The sequence below is a fragment of the Grammomys surdaster genome, unplaced genomic scaffold (genome assembly GCF_004785775.1).
Source record: "Grammomys surdaster isolate TR1022 unplaced genomic scaffold, NIH_TR_1.0 125834, whole genome shotgun sequence".
Classification (NCBI taxonomy): domain Eukaryota; kingdom Metazoa; phylum Chordata; class Mammalia; order Rodentia; family Muridae; genus Grammomys; species Grammomys surdaster.
The window spans coordinates 2,078,749-2,100,308 of record NW_021620662.1 but is presented as its reverse complement, the minus strand read 5'-3'; the positions used below and the strand labels follow the sequence as shown (position 1 = coordinate 2,100,308).

Genomic DNA, 21,560 nt, shown 5'->3' with positions numbered 1-21,560 from the left:
ACAGAAGCATGTTAACGTGGCAGCAGGCTCAGCTCGCCTCTCAGTTAGATAGAGAAAGGAGTGGAGAGGAACCCAAAGGAATTCTGGACTTGAAAGAAATGTGAGCAGCTTCAGTAAGAAATAGTGCAAACCCTGGATTGAACCTACACGGCAAATCAATGTGTAGGCAGGTAAGTAAATAAAATATGATCAGCAGATAAATCAGGAGTAGCCAGTCCCTCAGTAATGAGACCTGAGAAGGATGCTGTCAGAGATGAGAGGCTGTCATGTTCCCATTGTCAGATAAATGTTTCGTTTACCAAGGACCAGCAACCTAGGAAGTTTTCTGGCTTCTGATTCAATTAAGCGACCACTGCCAGACTAGTTAAGGCAGCAGGCCCCTCTCAATCTGAGAGACCTTCCTTGCTAAGGACAGCTTGGTACCTATGATGCTGACGCCACAGCAGTGTATGTCTCTGGAAACAGGCAAAAGAAAGGCCTCTCTTCTAGGCTACTCAAACCTCCCTAGAGGGAGGTTTCTTTCTCCTAGGGAGGGGCTGAGAAAAAGAGTCAAATGTACAGGAAACTTCCAAGTCCCATCACCATAAGCAGTGTTGGCTAAGCTAAATGCTTCTAGGGTATTCTGCATGCTGTATGAGCAGTAAAGACCAGAGGCCACCGTGAGAGAGTACTGATACTACAACACAGCCACCTCCCACTCAGCCCTGCCAAGAGCCTGGCATGCCACCTGGCCAGACGGTCCTGAAACCAAAGAACTGATGACCATCTTTCTGCCACAGGCAGAGGACTGGGTCAGTAAGCAGGAAAATGAAAAGCCCGAGGACCCTGGGAACAGGGCAGTGTCACCAGCCATACCTTAACTGCTTTGTTGAATCTGGTACAGAAGTCTCTGAATATCTGGAAGCACTCATCCAGTTTCATGGTTTCTTTGTCTTCACAGAAAAAATCTATAAGGGTGTGAGCCTCAGCCTGCAGCTCCCGTTTCCAGAGTTCCAGCTCCGCCAACTTTTCCACAGCAAACTACAGGAGGACAAACAGGGGCACACGTGGTAAACAAGGTCGGCTGAGGTGGATGCGCTACCAGGGTTCGATTTCAGGTCTCTGGAAAGGGAAAGCTGCAAAGGACACTTGGAGCCAAAAGGAAAATGAATCAACCCAAACCAAAGCTCAAGAGAACAAGGTGACCTCCTACCTGAGACCCAGAGGCCACAAAATGAACTAAAGAAGCCGGGAAGGGGTGGTACACACCTGTAATACCAGTATTTGGGAGATGGGGACTGAGAGATGAGGAGTTCAAAGCCAGCTGGGTTATCCATCGAGACCCTGTCTCTAAGTAAGTCAACATGGAGCCTTAACCCTCATATAGAATGTCATTTACCAAGAGCTCACCTTTAAGACCACTAGAAAAGTTGCCAAGGAAAACAGCTTGTCGTCATTAAGAAATTTTGCTGTATTTGTTTTTCCTCCTCTTAAAACAGACTCTTCTTTGGGCCGAGTTCTCAGAAGTTAACTTGTCCCGACAAGCTGCCCATGCCATTTTACTGAGAAGGGATCTACACTTAATCCTAAATACACTCTATTAGGTCACTGTCCCTACTGCCCAGGATGGAAGACTGGGGTACTCCCTGAGCAGCTGTACCCCACGTGCAGTAGGTTTGGGATGTATCAGAACTCCCTAGGAGATTCAGGCGGGTCCTATCCCAATCCCTACTCTCCTGATTGACTTTCCTGGGCTCCTCTGGGATATGCCAGTTTCTAAGGCTGCCAAGGATTTCAGTGCTACTTCATCAAAGTACTGGGCATGATAGAAGACTGTGTGTCCCCAGCACATTCCCAAGTCATATAGAGTGGGGCTGATGATGTCCAAGGGTCACAAGCATAGTTCCCTGATACAGGTTAGTGACAGCCTCTGAGCCATAATGAGGTGTCAGTGTGTGGAGAGAAAGGGGACTGAATAATTGAGCTACTGCATGGATGTCTTTCATTACTGCCATGTTTACTACGCTTATATGAGAAGGAATGTAGCGAGCATAGTATTTCATGAAATGCCGGGTATGCTTGTATCTTAAGAAAGTCTACCTGTGAACAAGTTCTTTTGGAGCGAGGGGCTGGGCCTAAGGTGTAGGAAAGAAACAGGTTGCCCTCCTTGGAGGAGGGAGCACTCAGCTAGCTACACAGTGGAAGTGTACCAACTGCCTTTCCCTTAGCAAGCCATTGCTTAGCCAGTTTCATTCTAGGGGCAGTGGGAAATGAACTGTTTAGGAAAGTGAGAGAGAAAGGGGGGGGGGGGGGAGAGAATTTGAGCTGACGGCCTGAGGCAGCAAGAGCCCTCCTGATATAGCTATATAGCTTCACAGAGAAGAGGGTATTCGCAGAAAAATAAGATAAGGCTTGGTCTGTCATTCTTCTGCAGGGCAAACAGCTAAGGACAGCTGCGGAAGAGCGGGCCTCCTAAACCCACACCTCCTATGATGTAGCTTCAAGACCCCGTGGGGATGGATGGATAGATGGATGGATGGATGGATGGATGGATGGATGGATACCAGGAAGAAATAGCCTAACAGAGCCCACATTGCCCTCAGAACCTGGGATGACCAAACACTCTAAATGTTGGCTTGAAAAACAGCCACAGTGGAGTTTGATGCCATAAATTCTACAGCATCCTACACAGAACCAGAACTCCTTGCGCTGGCCAAGGAGTCAATAGTTTAGTAGCCGTGACAGTCTAGTGGCTGTAACAGTTTTTAATGGCTCTGAGATGAGCCTGCTGCATGTCCATCACTAACTTGCTGGCCTGCTGTGAGCTACAGTCAAGGCCCATACGTCTCACCCAAATGGAATCAGAAATGATGAAATAAGAATGAAAGAAAAGTGTTTCTGTCACCTTTCTGCTCAAAGTCCTTGCATAAGGGCTGGAAGGACTTTCCTAGCAATGTATGAGGCCCTGGGTTCCTACCCAGCATACACTCACATACAAGCAAACCCAGTCACCCAACAAATGAGAAAACAAAGCCACAAGCCTTGAGCAGCTCTGTGCTCCTCAGAGCAAGAGATGCGTCACCTCTCCATTGGTGTCCAAGGGAAAGTGGCCCCGTCCCAACCCACTCTCAGGAGCCTCATCTCACTCTAGAAAATGCCCGTCTGTGTGGTACCTTCTGTTTATACAGGTTATAAGGGCTGCTGAGGCTGAAGCAGAAACTTTAAGGTCCTGGTTCAGCATGAACAATATTCCAGTCTCAGCACTGTTAGAAAGAACACTACCAAAAAAAAATTCTAAAGCAAGGTTGCCACTGAAAAGCAGCCAGCAGCAAGGAGAAGGCAACCGCGTCTTTATATTGGAGCCTTCTATGTTAAGATCTGGCACAAGATTACGTCTGGAGGGCATATGCTTAGCATGTACAAAGCCATTGGTTCAAGCCCTAGCATCTCCAGAACAAAAGATTTAGTGTAAGCTCTTGATAGTTAAAATAAGAACGAGGCTGAAGGAAACAAACAGAATCTAAGCTCTGATGTGCCACGATTCTTATTCTTGGATTTCTACTTGGCTTCGTGCACCTGACCGTGCTTGTTACTCTCTGTGCTCCGGGATGGCAGCAGCCTCTGGACTGCAGATGCAACATGGGTGGTACACACAGCACCTGCCTAGCAGGCACGAGGCCTCAGTTTCAAAGCAGTGAAGACTTTGATGGCCAAGCATCTGTCCTTGCCTCCTGCCATGGCAGCCCTGGCCTGGCTGAGGGGTCTCACAGAAGGCTGAATGCAACAGGATGAAGGCATCACTTTGTTTTTTAAATAAGGAAGGCACAAAAAAGCACGTCAGACTATGTGATTAGTGAGTCACCGTGAGCTGTCACAAACATATCCACTCTACTGGTTTTTGTTGATGTTATTCAGAGTGCCTCCTGCCACACCCTGTGGGCTGATGACATATTCGTGTGCTGATGGGCACCGAAGCTGTGTGCGTCCTGCTGCTTGCAGCAGAAATCAGGACAGGTACAATCGGTCTCACTCTTCTACAGAAACATGAGAAGGAGCATCGGCCCAAGTCCTCCAGTATCTGTATGTTCTGTGGAACTCTTGTTCAAAAAATATGAAGGCTACAGAATCAAACCTCAAGGTGCCAGGCAGAGTCTCGGGGAGAGAGGCTTGGACTGTCGCCATTTCAGCACAGGAAAGGGTGATCAGAAGACCCAGGCACAGTCATCAGAAGCCATTTCTCCTTCTCAGATCATCGTCGCTCTGCATCCTCTGCCGTGAAAGGGCAGTGGGGCACAAGGGTCCTTGTACTCACTTGGGGTAAAAGCATGATTGGGCGCTTGCTGCCTCCACAAATCAAACAGGCAGGCCTGCTGAGACTGCTGGACGCAAAGAGGGACTGACCTGAAGGAAGTCTTCCATCTGATGACACAGCTCCTGGTCCCGCTGGATGTTTTCCTGCAGAGATTTCGTTCTGACAAAGAGCGAGTGCAGCTCTGCCTCGGTGATGTCCAGAGATAATCTGTAGAAGGAAGGGGAGAGTGGACAGCTCGCACCAGGGCACCGTGAGTCATGTGGCTAAACAAGACCCATCTTTGGCCAAACCTGGAACAGGGGAGCCACTGGGGCCACATTTACCCACTCCTGTGTTTAATTCTGAGTGAGTCTCCAACTGTTTTTAAAAGACATTGAGTGCTTCCTCAATACACAAGAATTAAGGAAAGCAGGCTGCCAACCAGCACAGGCCACTGGGCTGGGGTTACTTCTCACACGGGAGGTCTCAGCACCTCTGTGCAACAAGCATCCTAACTAAAATCCGGTGAGATGCGGAGCAGCTGCATCCCCGTGTTAGGATGCTCTCACTGACAAGGAACAGGGCAACGGGGAGGCTGATTTTAGACTTCCTCTAACAGGTCACAGGCAACCAGACTCTACCTCTCCCTGTACGTTACAGAGAACCGAAACACGGCCAACAATGCTGCAGATGAGCAGCTGGGACTTGATTCTAACCATTGAGTCAAGATCAGCAGAATGCTCACAGTGCTTCTGTTACCAGGAAAGGGAGCAGGCAGAACCCAAAATCCAGGGGAATTTTATACATTTGGATACATTCATGTTGCTATTATGAATTTTAGGGTTTTCGTTGTTGTTGTGCAAAACGTTTTCCACCTTTACTGACCATTGGTGCCCATTGGAAAATTCACTATACCTCACTTGTGTATGTCATTCGTCTTCCATTTCAAATAAACAAACCTTACTGGGAGGGGTTTCTCTAAGACTATGATATTTAGCTAAAGCTCTCCAATACCAACAAGAAATGCTAACTCAAAAATACAACATTTTTTTTCTCTATATATAATATTTCCATAGTATTAACACAGTAAAAATATTTGCATATTAGTTTCTTTTAGGGATTTAAAAAAGTTTGTATCTTATGTCTGTTTTTCTTGGAGCATAATCTAGTGAACTGTAAACATGAATTATGAGGTATTTAATCTTTGTAAAGGTAATCCTCCTGTTTGAAAGGCATTATCTGTGGCTGGATGCCAGTAACAGACACTGTCTAATGACAGGATTGAGTTGTGGTTTATTTCCTTATTTGTAGATGGTTCATGCTGTCATGACGACTATAGTCCCTCACATAATAATGACATTATATAGCCACCAATGGTAGCATATACCTGCAGTCTCAGATTCTCAAGAAGCTGAGGCAGGAGGATCATTTCAGCTCAAGGATTCCAGGCCAGCCTGGGTAATGAAGTAAGATCTCATTAAAAAGAAAACAAGTATATCATATTAATTTGGCTGATCCAGGCCGTGGTGAGCTGAGCCAGCTCACCAGAGGCAACTCTGCATTTCTTCTCAACTTTACATTAAATAGTTCAGTGCCGGTGGCCAGAAACCAGCCAGACTAGCAGTATTTAAGGCATAGACATCAGCAAATGTGAAAAATCAAGACTTTTTTTTTTTTTAGAAGAACTAATTAACTGCAGTATTTACTAGAGACTGCCTGGGCCTATTATAAGTTAAATAACACGTTGGAGATAATATGCACACAGATCATGGTTGCATTAAAGCACGCATCTTCTATATTAGGTTTAGAAGCAAATTAGAGTAATGCAATTAGGGCTTCATGCTTCGTAGACACTTTCTCTGTAAAACCGAGTGACTAATTTAGAATCAAGTCCTTTCACAGGCCTTGGTGTGGTTTCAAACTCTTTAACTACAATAGAAAATAAATGTACTATGCTCAAGTCCACGAGGAAACAGTGATGTATGGCCCTACAAGTTTGATCTAAACCAACTCCCAAGCTAAGCACTTTCAGCCTCTTGGGTGTGGGAGAGATTTGAAGTTCTAATCCCTATTTTTCTTAGACCGAATAGTAGTCTAGATTAGATTAAAATGGTTTCTTTCGGTTTAAAATAACAATTAATTGTTCAAAGTCCCAAATTACACACACACACACACACACACACACACACACACACACACACACCATACCAAGCAGGAAACCCCAAAAGTTCAATAAGAGAAAACAATAAGAGAAATTTCAGAGTTCAGACTGGCATCTGAGAGTGTTCATTGCTCTGCCATTCGCACGGCAAGGCCATCCAGGAAACCAGGTCTCCCGCTGCGCTCTGCCTCTGTGCTCACCTCGACGTCTCTTGCACATGCTGCAACCTCTCAGAAAAGTTTAGAAGGATGGCATCTTGCTTCTGGGCTTCCTGGAACAAAAGCAGACAGTCTTCTTACCAGATGAATAAATCTGAGAGGGGAGCCTCATTCCCCTGCTTAGAGCTTCAGGGAGCTTCGGAAACCACACTTAGTTTCCAGCTTGAAAATCACATTGAAAGCAATCCTCTGAGACATGAACTCTGATATTCTTCCTAAGATTTACCAGAACTGCCCCCACTGTTCAGATACCTTTAACCTTCCAAGACAAACGATCCTCACATGAAATTCAACTCATGTGCATTCAAACTCAATGGAATGAGGCAGCAGCTTAGCACCCATTGTTTCCAAGAGAACCCAATATACCCTGCCTAAATACCAGCCATCTCCATGAGCATGCACTTCCATGAAGGCGTGAGATGCTTTTGACTGTTAAACCAGTTTGTAAACCAGCTTTAATGAGAGGCATACAAGCCAAGGAGGTGTCTGGATTCTTCAGCTGTTTGGAGGCTGACTTCAGAAGGGCAAGTGGGAAGGAACCAATTAGGGGATCCCTTCCTACAGGAGCAGGGGCCAAGCCACAGAGAGCCAATGTGCAGGTCTGTCTAAAAGAGCCCCACCAGAGAGTGTATCAGACTAGATAAGGAAACAGTTTCTCACTTCAGTGCTTTGAATATTGACTTTTTAACCAAGTACTGAGGACTAGAGGCTGGGGGAAGGGAAACCCTTGAGAGACTGCTTGCCCATCATGGTAAGACCCTGGTTTCCATCCCCAGATTCCAAAGAAAAGAAACTATGGATAGAGTCACACTCCAAACCCTGCAATAACAGATGGCAGTCCCATGCACAGTTCCCGAGAGACTAATCACAAGTCAAATTCATTTTACCCCAGAGGTTTTCACACCCAGCCTTCTACACTCGTGGATTCCCTTTCCAGACCAAACTATCAGACAGCTACAGCCAGGATGTCTCTCAAGATCCAGCTCTTGCTCTTCTCCAACCCATCCTTTACATGTCTTACTTTCTTAAAACAGAAAGCCTAGTCATGCCATTAGACCAGGCAAACTTCTGCCTGCTTCCCATGGCTAGCATGAACCCTAAATCGTTACCTCTCATGTTTGAATCCTTCCCTACTTTCAAAATCCAGCCTCATTGCCTCCCTTGCTCAGTCCCCTCCAGTAGATCAAACTGTCAATCCACAAAGCTTCCAAAAGCAGAATCTTCTAGACACATTCTTTGTCCTTTTCGTAACTGAGAAACCATCTCATGTCTGGGAAAAACACACTGTCTCCCACAGGTCTTCACACGCTCCCTCTTTCTACATCACTTACCTGAGCTACAAAATGCAGAAGATTCATTCCAGGTTTGTTGGCCTTTGTGTCGGCCAATTTGAGTAGAGAAGACAGTTTAAATCCTACGGCATTTCCAGCATACCCTCCCTAAAGAAGACAAGGCAAGAGAAAGAAACGTGTTGAGCCTGCAGTCAAACAGCAGATGGGCAGATTATACACCTTGTTTGGGATCATACTTACGGCATTCATGATATTCCCAGCCTGGAGCACCAAGTGTAATATTGAATGTAGCTCCTCACATAACATCAGCTCTGTTGAAAGAAACACACCACTGCACGTTAGAAAGGCCTCACATGCACGGACGACAGCCACCACATCCAGGTTCAAGGGTGTGTGTGTGAAGCAAGCTCACCCCAAACCAAACACACTCTCTGCTGGCATCATGTTTATGATAATAATAGAAATACAAGATGGTCTATGTCCTGGTGCTTAGCTGGGGATCAAACATGTAGGGCAGTCAAATGCAAAATGGTTCACTAACAATTTCCAAGTCCCAGAAAACACCGAAGCTCAAGGACACTCTGAGCCATGAAGGCCAACTTCCTGCCCTCAGCAGATAATTCTTTGATTTTTCCCTCTTTTCTCGCTATTCTTTGAGACTGTTTTTATGAAATATAAAAACCAATAGCCAGCATCATCTTGCTTAGCCAGTGAGTTAGGAAAAGATTTAAAAAAAAAAAAAAAAAGCAAGTTGAGATGTCATGTAAATAACTTGCAAACCACCAGCCCTCAGGCCCCTACTACCCAAAACATCTTTCCATTTTATTCAAAGCACATTTCATTTGGATTGCCTGAAGGTTATAAGAGGGAATTTATGGTAACATATTGGTAAACAAATTCTTCACTTATATAAAATCTCTTATACATGTCTATAAAGAAACATAATTAAAAGTATACATTTGGAAAGCTAAAACAAACATTCGGTTATTAAAATGACAGTATTGGTAATAAAATGTCACCTATGATATTTGTAGGTCAGCAGTCTCCACCAAGTCTGGTCTTACTTTCAAAACATGACATTTGGATCAGTGCCTGTATTTTGTTATCTGAGAAGGCCAGTTTGGGAAGGTTACGCAGATAAGAAACGTTTCCTCCGTGCCTACAAATTTATATTGCTCAATACCAAAACAAGCTCGCCCATGGCTGTGTGAACAGGAAGCTCAGGCCTTTCACCATTTCTGCAACAAATAGCCTCAGCACGGGAAGGACTGCAAGAGGCCTCCATATTGGAAGAAGGAAAATATCCTTTTCATTCTTGGTGCTGCTCTAACATGAAAAAAAACCCTGGTGGGCTGAAAGGAAAGCTCTCCTCTCAGCACAGGCAGGAGCCAGTGAGCAGGAACATCAAATAGGAATAAACAGTTCCAGAAAAACAACCAGAGAGGTATCTGTGAGGGAGCCAGGCTGGCTCTGAAGGCTAGAGCTGAAGACAGGAAGACGGACGGCCCTGCCTGTCCCAGGGCAGTGCATGCCAGGGAGCTGCAGTGCTTCTAACACTCTAGAGACACAGGAGCAAAGACCTCAGTCCTAGGAGGCAGAGCAGGACAGAGGAGGCAGGACAAGAAGAGTTTAGCTGTTACAAGAGGTGAAAGGACCAGCTGATCTATCTCAGGCTTAACAGACCTTCAGATGCTGGAGTCCAGAGGGACAGAAGGTGGGAGAAACCACAGAATAGAGAACTCAGAAGCCCTGGCAGAAAAAGGCACAATGCCGTGTGCATGCATGCAGCCTGGAACGGAGGCCTGCCTGCTTCTGGAAGATCAGTCCCAGTCAACAGAGGCCAGAGAAAGGAAGATGTAGACAGTCCAGGACACACAGGCGTAGTGCCTACATGTGCCACACACACGTACACACTACATACACTCACCAAAACCACACCCCTCATACTACATACCAAGCTACACACACACACACACACACACACAATACATATATACATATATATATATATATATACATATATATATATTACATACCACAAACACCACACATAAGCATAATGCAAACACCTTTATAACATATCCACAAACCACATCATACCACAGGCATCACATACACACACTCACACTGCACACACCACATACCATCTACACCACACACACACACACACACACCATGGAAAGTTAACCTTGCCGAGAAGCAAGACAGGCTGTGACTTGCCAGGTCTACTCTGAAGCCTGAGATGAAAGAAACTTTCTTCCATGGAAAGATAATATGCAAATTAATGTTCATTACGTGAACTGCTCATCTCTACTTTCGCCGTTCTCCTTTTTAGGTGATCCCAAAGTGGGACTTTCCATTGCTAAATTTTTTTAAAAAAGATAAACAGCCATCAGAATTGACAAAAACTAACTGTGGAAAACACATATCCAATTACCTTTCATGGCAGCTCTCAGAATTGTTATGTCCTTGTACAGAGAAGAGCAAGATGGCAAGAATTCTTTTTTCAGCACCATGGCTTCAATCCGAAGTGAATAGCTAAAACACAATAAGGAAACAAGGCTGCAGCCTTAAAGCCAGCAGCAACCCCGCTCCACAGAGAACAGCCACCAGGGACTGGGTCCTTACTTTGGCACCTGAATCAAGCAGTACAGAAAGGAATCTGCCAGAGAAAGCTTGGACACATCGCCGTTGAATGTCTTTAATTTCTTTACCTAAACGACAAAAGAAAAGGACAGGGGATAAAAAAAAAAAACAAAATCATTGATTAAAATTTAAGATTACTTTATATTTCATCTTAGAACACTTCTAAGACAATAATGTTTCACTGAGAAATAGAAATTAAGAAAATATAGTTCTGAGAGAAAGAAGAAGAAATCCACAACAATTGTGTTATTTGTTTGCTTGCTTGTTTATGTATCTTTATATCTGGGGATGTGCCCAGGACCCTGAGCAGATGAGCCAAGCATTCGACCTGGGAGTCCAAGGCCCAGGTCTTCCGATGGACTGGTAAATGCTGTGGCCTGGGGCTCAGCTCATGGAGAAACCACTAGACAGTGCTTTCTTTTAGTACCATGGCTTTGATCCAAAGTGAATAGCTTAAAAATAACAAGAAAATAAAACTGTAGCATTAAAGTCAGTTACAGCCCCCACTAGGTGCTAGATGCTTGGTGCTAGATGCTTCGTGCCACATATGCTGAAGGAGAACCCAGTGGAATGATAAAGAAGATTTTCTAAATTCTAAAGGCACACTAGTAACCTCCATACCAAGAGAATGAAGACAGCTTAGTAAAAACAAGGAGGCAACCCTGCCTTCCCTGAGGAAAGGGCGGGCAATGCTCCCAGCTAAATCCACACATTTTCTGTCTTGTGGCTTTCTATAAACTCAAGAGTGCCTTGGGCACCACTGGGGAGAAAAATCAGGTTTTTTTTCTTTTCATGGTTGAACTAAATAAGCTCATTTTCTCCCCTTTACTAATTTCTTTCAGAACAAGGCAACAGACTGCGGATCTAAGTGACTATTGTTTTGGTGTGTTCTTTTTATATAGGGTTTTGCTATTTAACCTAAGCTAACCTCAAACTTTTGATGTTCTCGATGTTCTTGCCTCAGCCTTCTGAATGCTAGGATTATAGTGTCATCTTTCCTGGCTCCTCCTCATCCCCCGCCCTCAGTGTTGTGGGATAGAACCCAGGGCCTGGACATGGGAGCCCATGCTCTTCCAGTGGGCTACAACCCAGCCTGGACTACACTACTGGAGTGAGTACAGGTTGGATCTCCAGCAGGTAGTTAGAAGGAAAAAAGCTTCAACTTAACAATAGATGTTAAGATGTCTGCCTATGATGTAGCTAAGCTATAAAACGAGCCTAGATGCCGATCAGCAGGCAATAGGAAAAGAGCCTGCAGAGTTATACTTAGTGGAGCACCACTCATCTATAGACAAGAGTCTTTCATAACAGAATGGATGGAACCAGACGGCGTTACGGTAAATGGAATAAGCCTGGTGCTGGATGACACGCTCTGGATACTGTCTGTCCTACACAGAGGCTAGGAAATGTCTTGACTGTAGGATGGATATTAGTAAGCTCATCCAGGGAAGGGAGGAAGGGAGCTGGATTGGATCAGTGCCTTCTGTCATGCACATGATACGGAATCCCATCAATATGTACCAGTAATGCTCTTAATCTAAAGTAAGATACTTAAGGGCTCAGTAAACTAAGTGGCAATGTCACCAGTGGCTTTTCTTTTTACTAGCTCCTTATTTTAGTTATTTTTACATATCTACTATGAACAGGTTAATAAAAAAAAAAAACTAAATGAAGGTGTTTAGACACACATATATCTACCCCTTGTAGGAAAGAGTTCTGGTGTGGGCATACAGCAAAAGAACTCGCAAGCTGAGATCCAAAGCTTTCAAACTGATCAGACAGAAAAGTCCTGCCTTCTCTACATAGAAAACAGGACCAAGCTAAGAGTAAAATCACTTCTAAGGACACTCTTAGGAATCTTTATGGTGAGTAGTACCTTAGTCCCATTAGTGACAGGCGCTACCTATGCTTGCAGCTAACTGTTGAGAGGAAGTACTGGCCAATTTACGTTTTTTCTTCATCTTAACTCTGGATACTCATCCCAGGGTCTTGTAACGCTACACACCAGATCTACCATGGAGCCACTCACCTAGACATATTACTCTTCACAAAGCTCTGGGCAAGTGTGTTCTCTTCCACTCTCTGGATTATTATCGGCAACATGATTTCAAGCTCTTCAAAGCAGTGGAAACTGTAGCCTGTGCTGGCCGCACTAGGAACCCAATGTTGGCTCTCTCAAACCTTCTTTTCTCACCTGTTTCATTTTGTGGGGCTAGGATGAAGCCAGGACCTCATGCTTGCTATGCAAATGTTCTGCTGCTGAACTACATCTGGGATGCTTTTTGGTTTTGTCTGTTGCTGTTTGCTTGTTTTTCGGTGAGAGCAGAAAACTGCCATGTATAAAACTGCATTTGCAGACAGCAGCAAAGTGAATTTACCACTTTTAAACCTTGCTACACATATGGACTCTGAACACTTCCGGTTTAGCTCAAACCCAGCTAGCGCCTGGCTTGTGAGCGGAGACAGCCCTAGGCTGGATTCTGATTCCTCCTGGAGCAGAGTTGAACGAACAGTTCACTATATATGGGCAGGGGCAGAATGAGGCTACACCTTTTAGAAGACCCTCTGCTCACTGTGTGCAAAGCTTAGGAAAACGGCACAAACTTCAGGCTGGAGCACAAGAACGGGTCATTCTAAGTAAACTTTATGTACTTCTACTAAACATACTCTAAACTGTGACAGAGCAAGAATTAATCTCCTTCACTTACGCAGAAGGCCCAAACTGTTTATAGATCTTAAGGGAAAGGAGATGGAAGGCAGAAATTTAAATGCTGCACATATAGTTCTTCATGTTAGTTCCCAGCAAGCCTTGTATTCATTAAGAGGGATTACGGTGCCTTCCCAGTAGTAGAGAGGCAAGAGGAGAGGTGAGCAACCTGTAATTATTATGCATTCTCGTCATTACCAAAAAATCACGCCTTAAACACTGTTAGGCATAATTTTGCTTGGTTGAGCCAAGGGCCTCTTATTTATGACTCCTGTTGTGCCCTGTTGTGTGTTGTAAAAGCCAGAACATGCTCTTAAGATTCACAAGGCCAAATGGCAGCCTCCTCCTCCTCCTGCCCCATTCTACTGGCACAGCCTCAGAGAGGCAGGACTTCCTACAAACATGCTACCTACAGAAGAGCCAGGGGCCAAGCAACTAAAACGCTAGGGCAGAGGGTGTGCTCAGCGACCAAGGGCTGCTCCAGCATTCAGGAAGCCCAGGGTTTCTTCCTCAGTGTGGGGCAGGGGGAGTGGCTACCAAAGACCAGAGCAAGCAACTCAACCAGCATCTTCCTGCTGTGTACCGAGGACACTGAGACAGTCAATAGAGCAGTGGCCCACAGCCAAAGCAGGGCTGGCCAGGCTGGGTGGCGACCCCAGCCCCTCCTCTCCCTCATCCCTGATATGGAAGTCACTGGTAGACAAAAAACACACCTCAAACTTTTATGGGGGGCGGGGCAGCTCTTCCTCTGCATGGGTTAACTATATACTGGAAGACAGATAAACAAACAGACCACATAAAGGATAAGTGGTGAAGGGCAGAGAAATTCCTGATGACAAATTAACCTTGGCTTTGGCTAGCCTGTCAGCCGAGGAGATGGGCAGAAGCGAAAACGGCTGTTTCCGCTCATATTTGTCAGCATGCTGATAAGGTTACAGGAGGGCTCGAATGGCACTTGCTCACACCAGCGGCTGAGATAGCAGAGGGGACGGCAGGCTGCCAGACCACGTGGTATGAGGCACACAGTTTTAACAACCTTTGCCCTTCCTTCCTCCAAGGAAAGGTAGCAGAGGGCAACAGAAAGAACTGCCCAGGGTCAAAGAAACTAGGGTTCAAGTCCATCCCTCTTGTACCATCTGGCAATCCTGAGGCACCGTCTAACCTGTGAATAAGGTGAATCTCCTAATGTCCCTGTGAAGGGCAGATGAAGAAGAGGCTACAGAATAATCACCCCTGGGACTGACGGACCTTCTCTGTGCTAGTCACTGGATGAGTGCTGTAAATACGGCACTACAGAATGTCATTTTGTCCCGTCTAGTGCCTGGCACTAGGAGGGTTTCCGGAGAAGTCTAGTCCTTTCCTGTGTTAAAACTAAGAACTGTGTTACATTCCAGTCCACTTAAACATTTGTTCGTGTATCTCTGCCACGTTCCTAAACCCCTCACTTGGCCCAGGCACCTCCATGTTCTTAGTGTATCCATTCACCTCCTTCGTAGACCACTGGGGCTCTGAGAGTCTAGAGAGTACCACAGGCCACAAGCATTCTTAAGGCAGCTTCTGTTTCCCCTGTAGCCCCTTGGACAGCACCGACACCCGGCAGCTCCAGCAGGGGTGGTCTGGTGGGTGTTTCTACTGAAGCTGAGTGTGAAGGGTGTGGTGAGCTGCAGCCAAGAGTCAGTAATGTCAATATATGAGGGACAGGCCTGTCACACGATTAGACAGAGGATGACCCTGCACAGGGTTGTGTGTGTGCTCTGGCCTGCAGTCGGAGGATACAAAGGCACCCCAGGGGTCCCATCCCAGGCTTCTTTGCAATTAGCTCACTAACTAGAGCTGGGGGACCTGGAAGACCAGGCTAGCTCTCAGGTGCTTCTTCCTCACTTGCCCCACCCCTACTTCTGTACAGTCTTTGTTCCAGTGATATCCCACAAAACTCAAGAGAAAAAGGATCTTTAAACTAGAGGCATTTTGACAGCTATTTGCTCTTTGGAAAAATTCCTCTGTTTTCTAATCATTTTCGAACTGGACATGAATAATACAAATATTAAGAAAACAGTGTCCCCACAGCACGAAGCTGGCAGCCTCCCTCGGGCCCCAGTTTACCATGAGGAGCCTTGTGCGTACTTGCACACACACTGTCAAATTTGATAATCTCTTTTTAAAAACAGCAAGTTCAGTTAGGGCTGGGCACTCAGAACAACCCTAAGGAGGGTCAGGAAAGAGGCCGCGAAGGAAGAGTTTCAACCCACTGAAATCCAGGGCTTCGTGCATGTTACGGAGGCACTCTGAGCTACATCCAGAGCTGAAAGCAAATGATCTCTTTAAAATGCAAATATGTTAGATCCTACTTACGCTAGCAAAGATTCTTAAGCCCTCATTCTTCATACAGGAAAAAGGAGAAAGGACCTTTGCTCTTTAAGGTGCTTCACTTACATTAATAAATGTCAGTAATTAATCAGGCTTAAGTAAATTAGACTTCATTTGTAAACAAGTCTGGGGCAGAGAGAGTGTGTCCTGTTGTCAGATATCTATGACTATGACCAGTCTCCAGTTACCCACTAATATCCAGTCAACAGAAGAGAAAAAAACTCCATGCCTCCTGTTATTAATGGCATTACAGTCAGCTTCCATAAATGACGTGTGGCGTGGGGGGGTCCACGAGAGGAGTCCACGGGACTTTTGGAAAAGAGGATTTCTAAGACGCTTACCTCTTTTCTTGTTTTTCATACAGCGCTAGGGATCTGCCAGCGCCTCAGACATTCGACCCACACTTCAGCCACTCTTACCTTCTACTTATAAATTGCCTCTTTTTACTTTTATTTACAGAAATAAAATCTTTTATAAAGTCATATGCTGTTTTAATTTAGTGATTATAAGCATACGGACGTGGGTAATTTCTTCTTGAATCTTTCTTCAGAAATAAGGGTTGCTATCCTCACAACTGTGGATGGCTTTAACAATTCCTATTCTAGCGCCTAGGCCCAGGAGTTTGGCTCTGTGAGTAAGGGTTCTTTCTAGCCTTTAAGTCAGGTGTGTGTGGGCTGAGTCTGACCCTTGGGGTCCACAAAGCTGCCCTCTGCCCTCCAATGGAGCACTGTATCAACTCGCTCAACCCCAACACACACACTAAGAGATATATTTTGTAAGGTTTTAAATTGGTATTCTCTTTTCTCGTATGAAGCTCTTAACTACCCAATAACTAATCTGGTCTAAACAAAACCAGTACCTTCCTAGCACAGTACTTTCTGTGACCACAGCAAGTCCTCCCTTTTAGTCAGTTATACGAACGTCTTATGTATACTGATATTCACCGACAGTTACAGGATCTTGATCCAAAACTGCTTTCCTTTTCCTTTTTGAAACAAACAAACAAGCAGACAAACAAACAACCCAAAAGAACAAACAAACAAAATACCCCAAGGTGTAGGTGTTATAATCTGAGTTCATTCTAAGCAAAGGTCAAATGTTAAGATGATGGGAAAAAATACCTGAAATGTATTGAGCTCCTGTGTGCCAGGTACCATGCTGGCTGTTTAAGCAGGGCTTAGTTATCTTGGGAGCCGATGAGGTAAGGGCTATTGTCCTCATTCTACAGGTGAGGAATCTAAAGTACGCAGGTGTTCAGAACCTTGCCCTCAGTCCGGCAGCACCGCAACTCCATGTGAACAGACATTGTCACTAAGCCTGGCTCTTTCTGTTGGACTGTTTGTCACCTTCTACTTTGACACGAGACCCTTCTGATCCGGGGAAGGACGGTACCCTTCGTACAGGGCCTTTAACACCCAGTAGAACATATACCTTTGCGCCCCACTCCAAACACCCACAACTCGGTGTGCCAAGTTCCTTACCTCTTCTGACTCTGGCAAAAGCTTAAGGATTTCTCGAAGCGTCTCTGACCCGTAATGCTCACTCTTTCCTTGATGGATATCCTCTACGATGGACTGAGGAGACCTTGAAAAGATAGGGAATTGCATTCGCTATTCCAGTGCCAACAGGGAAGTGAGCCAGTGGGAACTAAATCACATCCCCCTCCCCACTGCCGCCCCCTCCCTCTCTTCCACCTGCTTCTTCCTGGTCCTATCAGTGCCACTACTGAAAACCACTCTAAGGCTCCCTCCTCCAGAAAAAGTCCCTGGGAATCCCAGGGAGACAGAACCAACCACTGGGATCTTTAGGGGAGGATGAGTGAAAACTTTCCCTGATGAGGGGCTCACAAGGCCTCGTGCCTGGGACTGGTGCTGTTTTCCTCAGTGGTACAACCACTGATAAGTTCCCTGTATCCCTGTAAATGACCCCTGGGCTCATGTAAGCAACCATAATTTAACTCAGTAGGTGAACAACAACAAAATAGAATTGTACTTGTTAGCTTATTAGGGAGAACATGTTCGGGGCAGCAGGGATGAGAATAATGAGGGATCAAATTCCCTAAACCCTGTGTATGTGTATATGAAATGGTCATCAAAGACTTACACATACACACACACACACACACAGAGTCTTGATATACAGGCCTCCAATGGACACTGCAGGGCCTTTCTTCCTCATTTCCAGATTGTGAGCTCACTGCAAAGACAGACACTTACTTGTAGGCCACAGAGCCACACATCTCGGAAGGACATAGAGGAGGACGGAATGTCCCTAGCTAAGATTATAATCTGAATTTCAGCTCAGTCACACCTCAATAGCATGGATATAGCTACAATTCCAGATACATGCAAAAATCTTACTTTTTAAACTGCTTAAGAAATATGCCAACGTTCATACTTCGCTTTGCATCCAAGACGGTAATCTGGAAAGAAACAGACGTATAAAACATTTTAAATATAAATAAAAACAGCCCAGTCCAGGGAGGGTGTGGCACACACCTTTAAGCTCAGGGCTTGGGAGGCAGAGGCAGATGGATCTCTGTGAGTTCCAGGTCAGTCAGGTCTACATAGTGAATTCTAGTATATTATAGAGAGACCCTGTCTCAAAACAACAAAATAACTAAATAAAAATAAATAAATAAAAGCTGCTGGAGGAAACAAGAAAGGTAAACCCTGTCAAAGTATAATACTGGTGCACAAGGGGACAATCTAATATGCAAATGTGGTAATTAACACATGTTCCTAATATGGTTTTATGAAAATTTTTACTGTCCTTCCCTAGCAGTAAAAATAACACACAGCACTGGGTGTGGAGCCACACACTGTCATCCTAGCATAAAAGACAGAGGAGAGAGGCAGTTCAAGGCTAGCCTAAGCTCCAGAGTGAGTTGGAGACAAGCCTGGTCTGTATGACAATAGTCACACCACCCTCCACCCCCAATTCACTCTTGAACTGGGTAGTTCAGTGGTAGAGCATTTATCTGGCATGTGCAAGGCCCTGAGTTCTAGTCCAAAAACGATACACAAGATGTATGTTTATTACACTAGTATATACATTCAAACAGATAATGTTTTAATTTAATTTTTCTTTTACATGCAGCCCATACTTATCATATAAGAACTGAAATGGCGGAATACAGCAACAACTCTGCTGAGGTCAGGCCCAGGGCTGATTGACAGACGTAAATTACCCATTTAGGAGAAAGTAAGGAAGTATTGTAGCCACCTGTAGTAGGTGCCTATGATCTTAACACTCATGAGGTTGGGGCAGGAGGGTTATCAGAAGTTCAAGGCCAGTCAGAGACTATGTAAAAAAAAAAAAAGTATTCTACGTTTTGTTTGCTCAGAAATTTTTTAAAACATTCTTCCTTTGCCAGGAAGTCTCAGATCCATACATTTTCCCTTACATTTTTTTCCTGTCTCTGAGTTAGAAGGTACTTCATATTATATGGCTTTACTGTGTAGACCAGGCTACTCACAAAATTCCTGAGATCTACCTGCTTGGATTAAAGCTGTGTACCACTGGGCCTGGCATTATATGACATTTTTTGATTTAACAGATGTTAATATAACTATCCTATTGTATCGTCAAAACCCAGATTGTGCTGTAGCAACTTTAAAATATTCAGAAACAATAATTTAAGCAGATTTTATTAAACGATAGATTAGAACCTGTAGGGGTTTGCTGAGAAGTTATCATTGCCTCCGGAATTCAGGATAGGGGATGGAAGATGACTGAAAACTCCTCCTCTCTTTCCCATTTGTCTTTTGGTAAAAGGAGACTAGGTGAAACAGAGACCAAAAGAGACTCATCAAGAACAAAAGGGCTTCTGAAGCTTGGCAGCTGCAAGATCCTGCTTAACAACTGCAGATAGACTCAAAGCAGAGTACCATGTCTTCTTAAGAATAGCAGGGAGACCATAACTCAAGCAGTGTACCATATCTTCTGAAGAACAGCAGGTAGATCATAATTCAAGGCAGTGTACCAAGGCACAGGCCAAGAAGATTTTGTACCTTTCCACCATCTGGACCCTCTTACCCCCTCCCCTTGTAAAACATGCTATAAAAAAGCATTTCATGTTCAAAAAAAAAAAAGAAATTAAAAAAAAAAAAAAAAGAACAAAAGGGAATCAGGTTTCAGACCAAATTCTCCATCTCTGGGTCGACTCAAGTTTGTAAGCAACAGCAAGACCGTTAATGTCACTTCCTGGCTATAAGGTTAAATTTTTACAAGGTATAGTTGTCTCCTTTTGAAGACTAATCTTAAACAATCTCATTATTTACTAACCTATGGGTTTATTTGATGTTAACACAATCACCTGCCAGCCATAAAATAAGCTTCCAGGCTGAGAAGGCACCCTCTGTAAAGGAATCCTACCAGAGACTCCAGTTCAAGTTCAGCATGAAGGAAGAGAAAGAGGGGGAAATAAATAAAGCCTGTGAAACTTAACACTCTAAGGAGAAACACTCCCACTGGGACAGGGACTCTCGATTTATTAAGACAGAAAACTGCTCATTAAAACTTGTAAATTAAAAGGCCACAAGTAGGAACACGCTCACTGATACAGTTGTATCCGTGTCTACCTAGAATGGAAACAAGCCTGTTGTATAATTCTCTCACTAAATTGCCACCTCTTGCTGTGTTTAATCCTGGACTGGAGCATCCTTCCCCTCACTTACAACTCCACCCTCATCCTGTTCACCCTTCCACCCTCTGGGGCTCTGAATCCTTGGCGTAGGTCCACAGGCACCACTGCTGGAAAGCAAGGGAGAAATTACTCTTATTATCCCTATTTGACAGATAAGGAAACTGTGCCTCAGAAGTGTCATCTTGTGGCTTCCCCCAAAGCAGTGTTGGCACAGAGTGTTAGCCTGCTTCTCTCTGATTCTTCCCCCATCTGGTTTCTGTGAGTTTAGTACTGGTGCGTCTCCCATGGAATCAGTAAATGTAGCTTCCTCCTACACCAAGGTGGGGAGGTCTCTCCAGAAATAGGGACAGGTCTGTGAAAAGCATCCAATCACAGTATGGCCAAGCCGAGGGGCATCCCTGGAGTTGGTAGTGTGGGATGCCAGGTTACATCATAGTTTCACTAGATAGACCAGCCTCCAGGAGCCCAAGCCCCTCAAAGGGGTAGCCAACATGCTTAAAGTCAAGGGCAGCTCTAGCTTGCAGGAGATGTCCCCACAGCTCAAGCAGTTTCTCAAATTGGTCACAGTCAGCCAGTCCCTAAGGAAAAGCCTGGGCTGGTCATGACTGATCAGCTTACCAAGAAAACAAAAGGCCAGCACTTCACTCAAACAAGGAACAAGAGACAAACGATAGCATTTAAGGACAGAGCCTGCTCTCTGGCACCCTCAGATGTACCTAGTGACTGATTCTCCTGCTTATCAAACGGGATCCTTATAACAGCTATAAAGGTATTTGTTAAAGCCCTTCAAAAGAGGGTTATCACTGCCCATGTAAGGAGCTTATCTCACTTCCCAAACTCTGGCTGCCACAGAGCTAGTGTTTCGGCTGCAAAGCCCTTTAGGACTGGCTGTAGCGTGCTGAAACCTCTCACACACAGTGGCATTTGACAGAAGTCCCAGTATGCTGTAAGAGTGAAGTCAGAGCAGACAAAGTGCCAAACCCAGGATGTGCCAACCCAGCCATGACCATTGTCACCTTGCTCTTGAGCCCTGTGCCACCTGTACCAGGTCTCTCCTTATCCCCATTCTCTCTATAGGGGAAGAACCCAAGGCCTGGCATGTCATTCAAGACAAGAGCCTACTACTATGCTAACCCACCAGCCCTACAGTTCTTACACTCTTCCTTAGCATCAATCTGACACAAAGCCTGCCTCCCATATCCTTCATAAGAAGGAGAAACTTGTTTCAATTATAGGAAGCTATACATACTT

At 44.9% G+C, this 21,560-nt stretch overlaps 1 protein-coding gene across 1 annotated transcript in view; it reads right to left on the bottom strand.

The window, feature by feature from the left end:
• The window catches only part of Fhdc1 (FH2 domain containing 1), a 37,838-nt gene that overhangs the window by 5,820 nt on the left and 10,458 nt on the right, over positions 1–21,560 (bottom strand). Inside the window, exons 3-11 of the mRNA XM_028789476.1 lie at positions 18,022–18,083; positions 17,143–17,245; positions 10,570–10,655; positions 10,379–10,479; positions 8,182–8,252; positions 7,981–8,088; positions 6,632–6,702; positions 4,381–4,498; positions 856–1,020 (exon numbers count right to left, since the gene is read on the bottom strand). Coding sequence (XP_028645309.1) covers positions 856–1,020; positions 4,381–4,498; positions 6,632–6,702; positions 7,981–8,088; positions 8,182–8,252; positions 10,379–10,479; positions 10,570–10,655; positions 17,143–17,245; positions 18,022–18,083 — 885 coding nt within the window. The remainder of the gene's footprint in view (positions 1–855; positions 1,021–4,380; positions 4,499–6,631; positions 6,703–7,980; positions 8,089–8,181; positions 8,253–10,378; positions 10,480–10,569; positions 10,656–17,142; positions 17,246–18,021; positions 18,084–21,560) is intronic.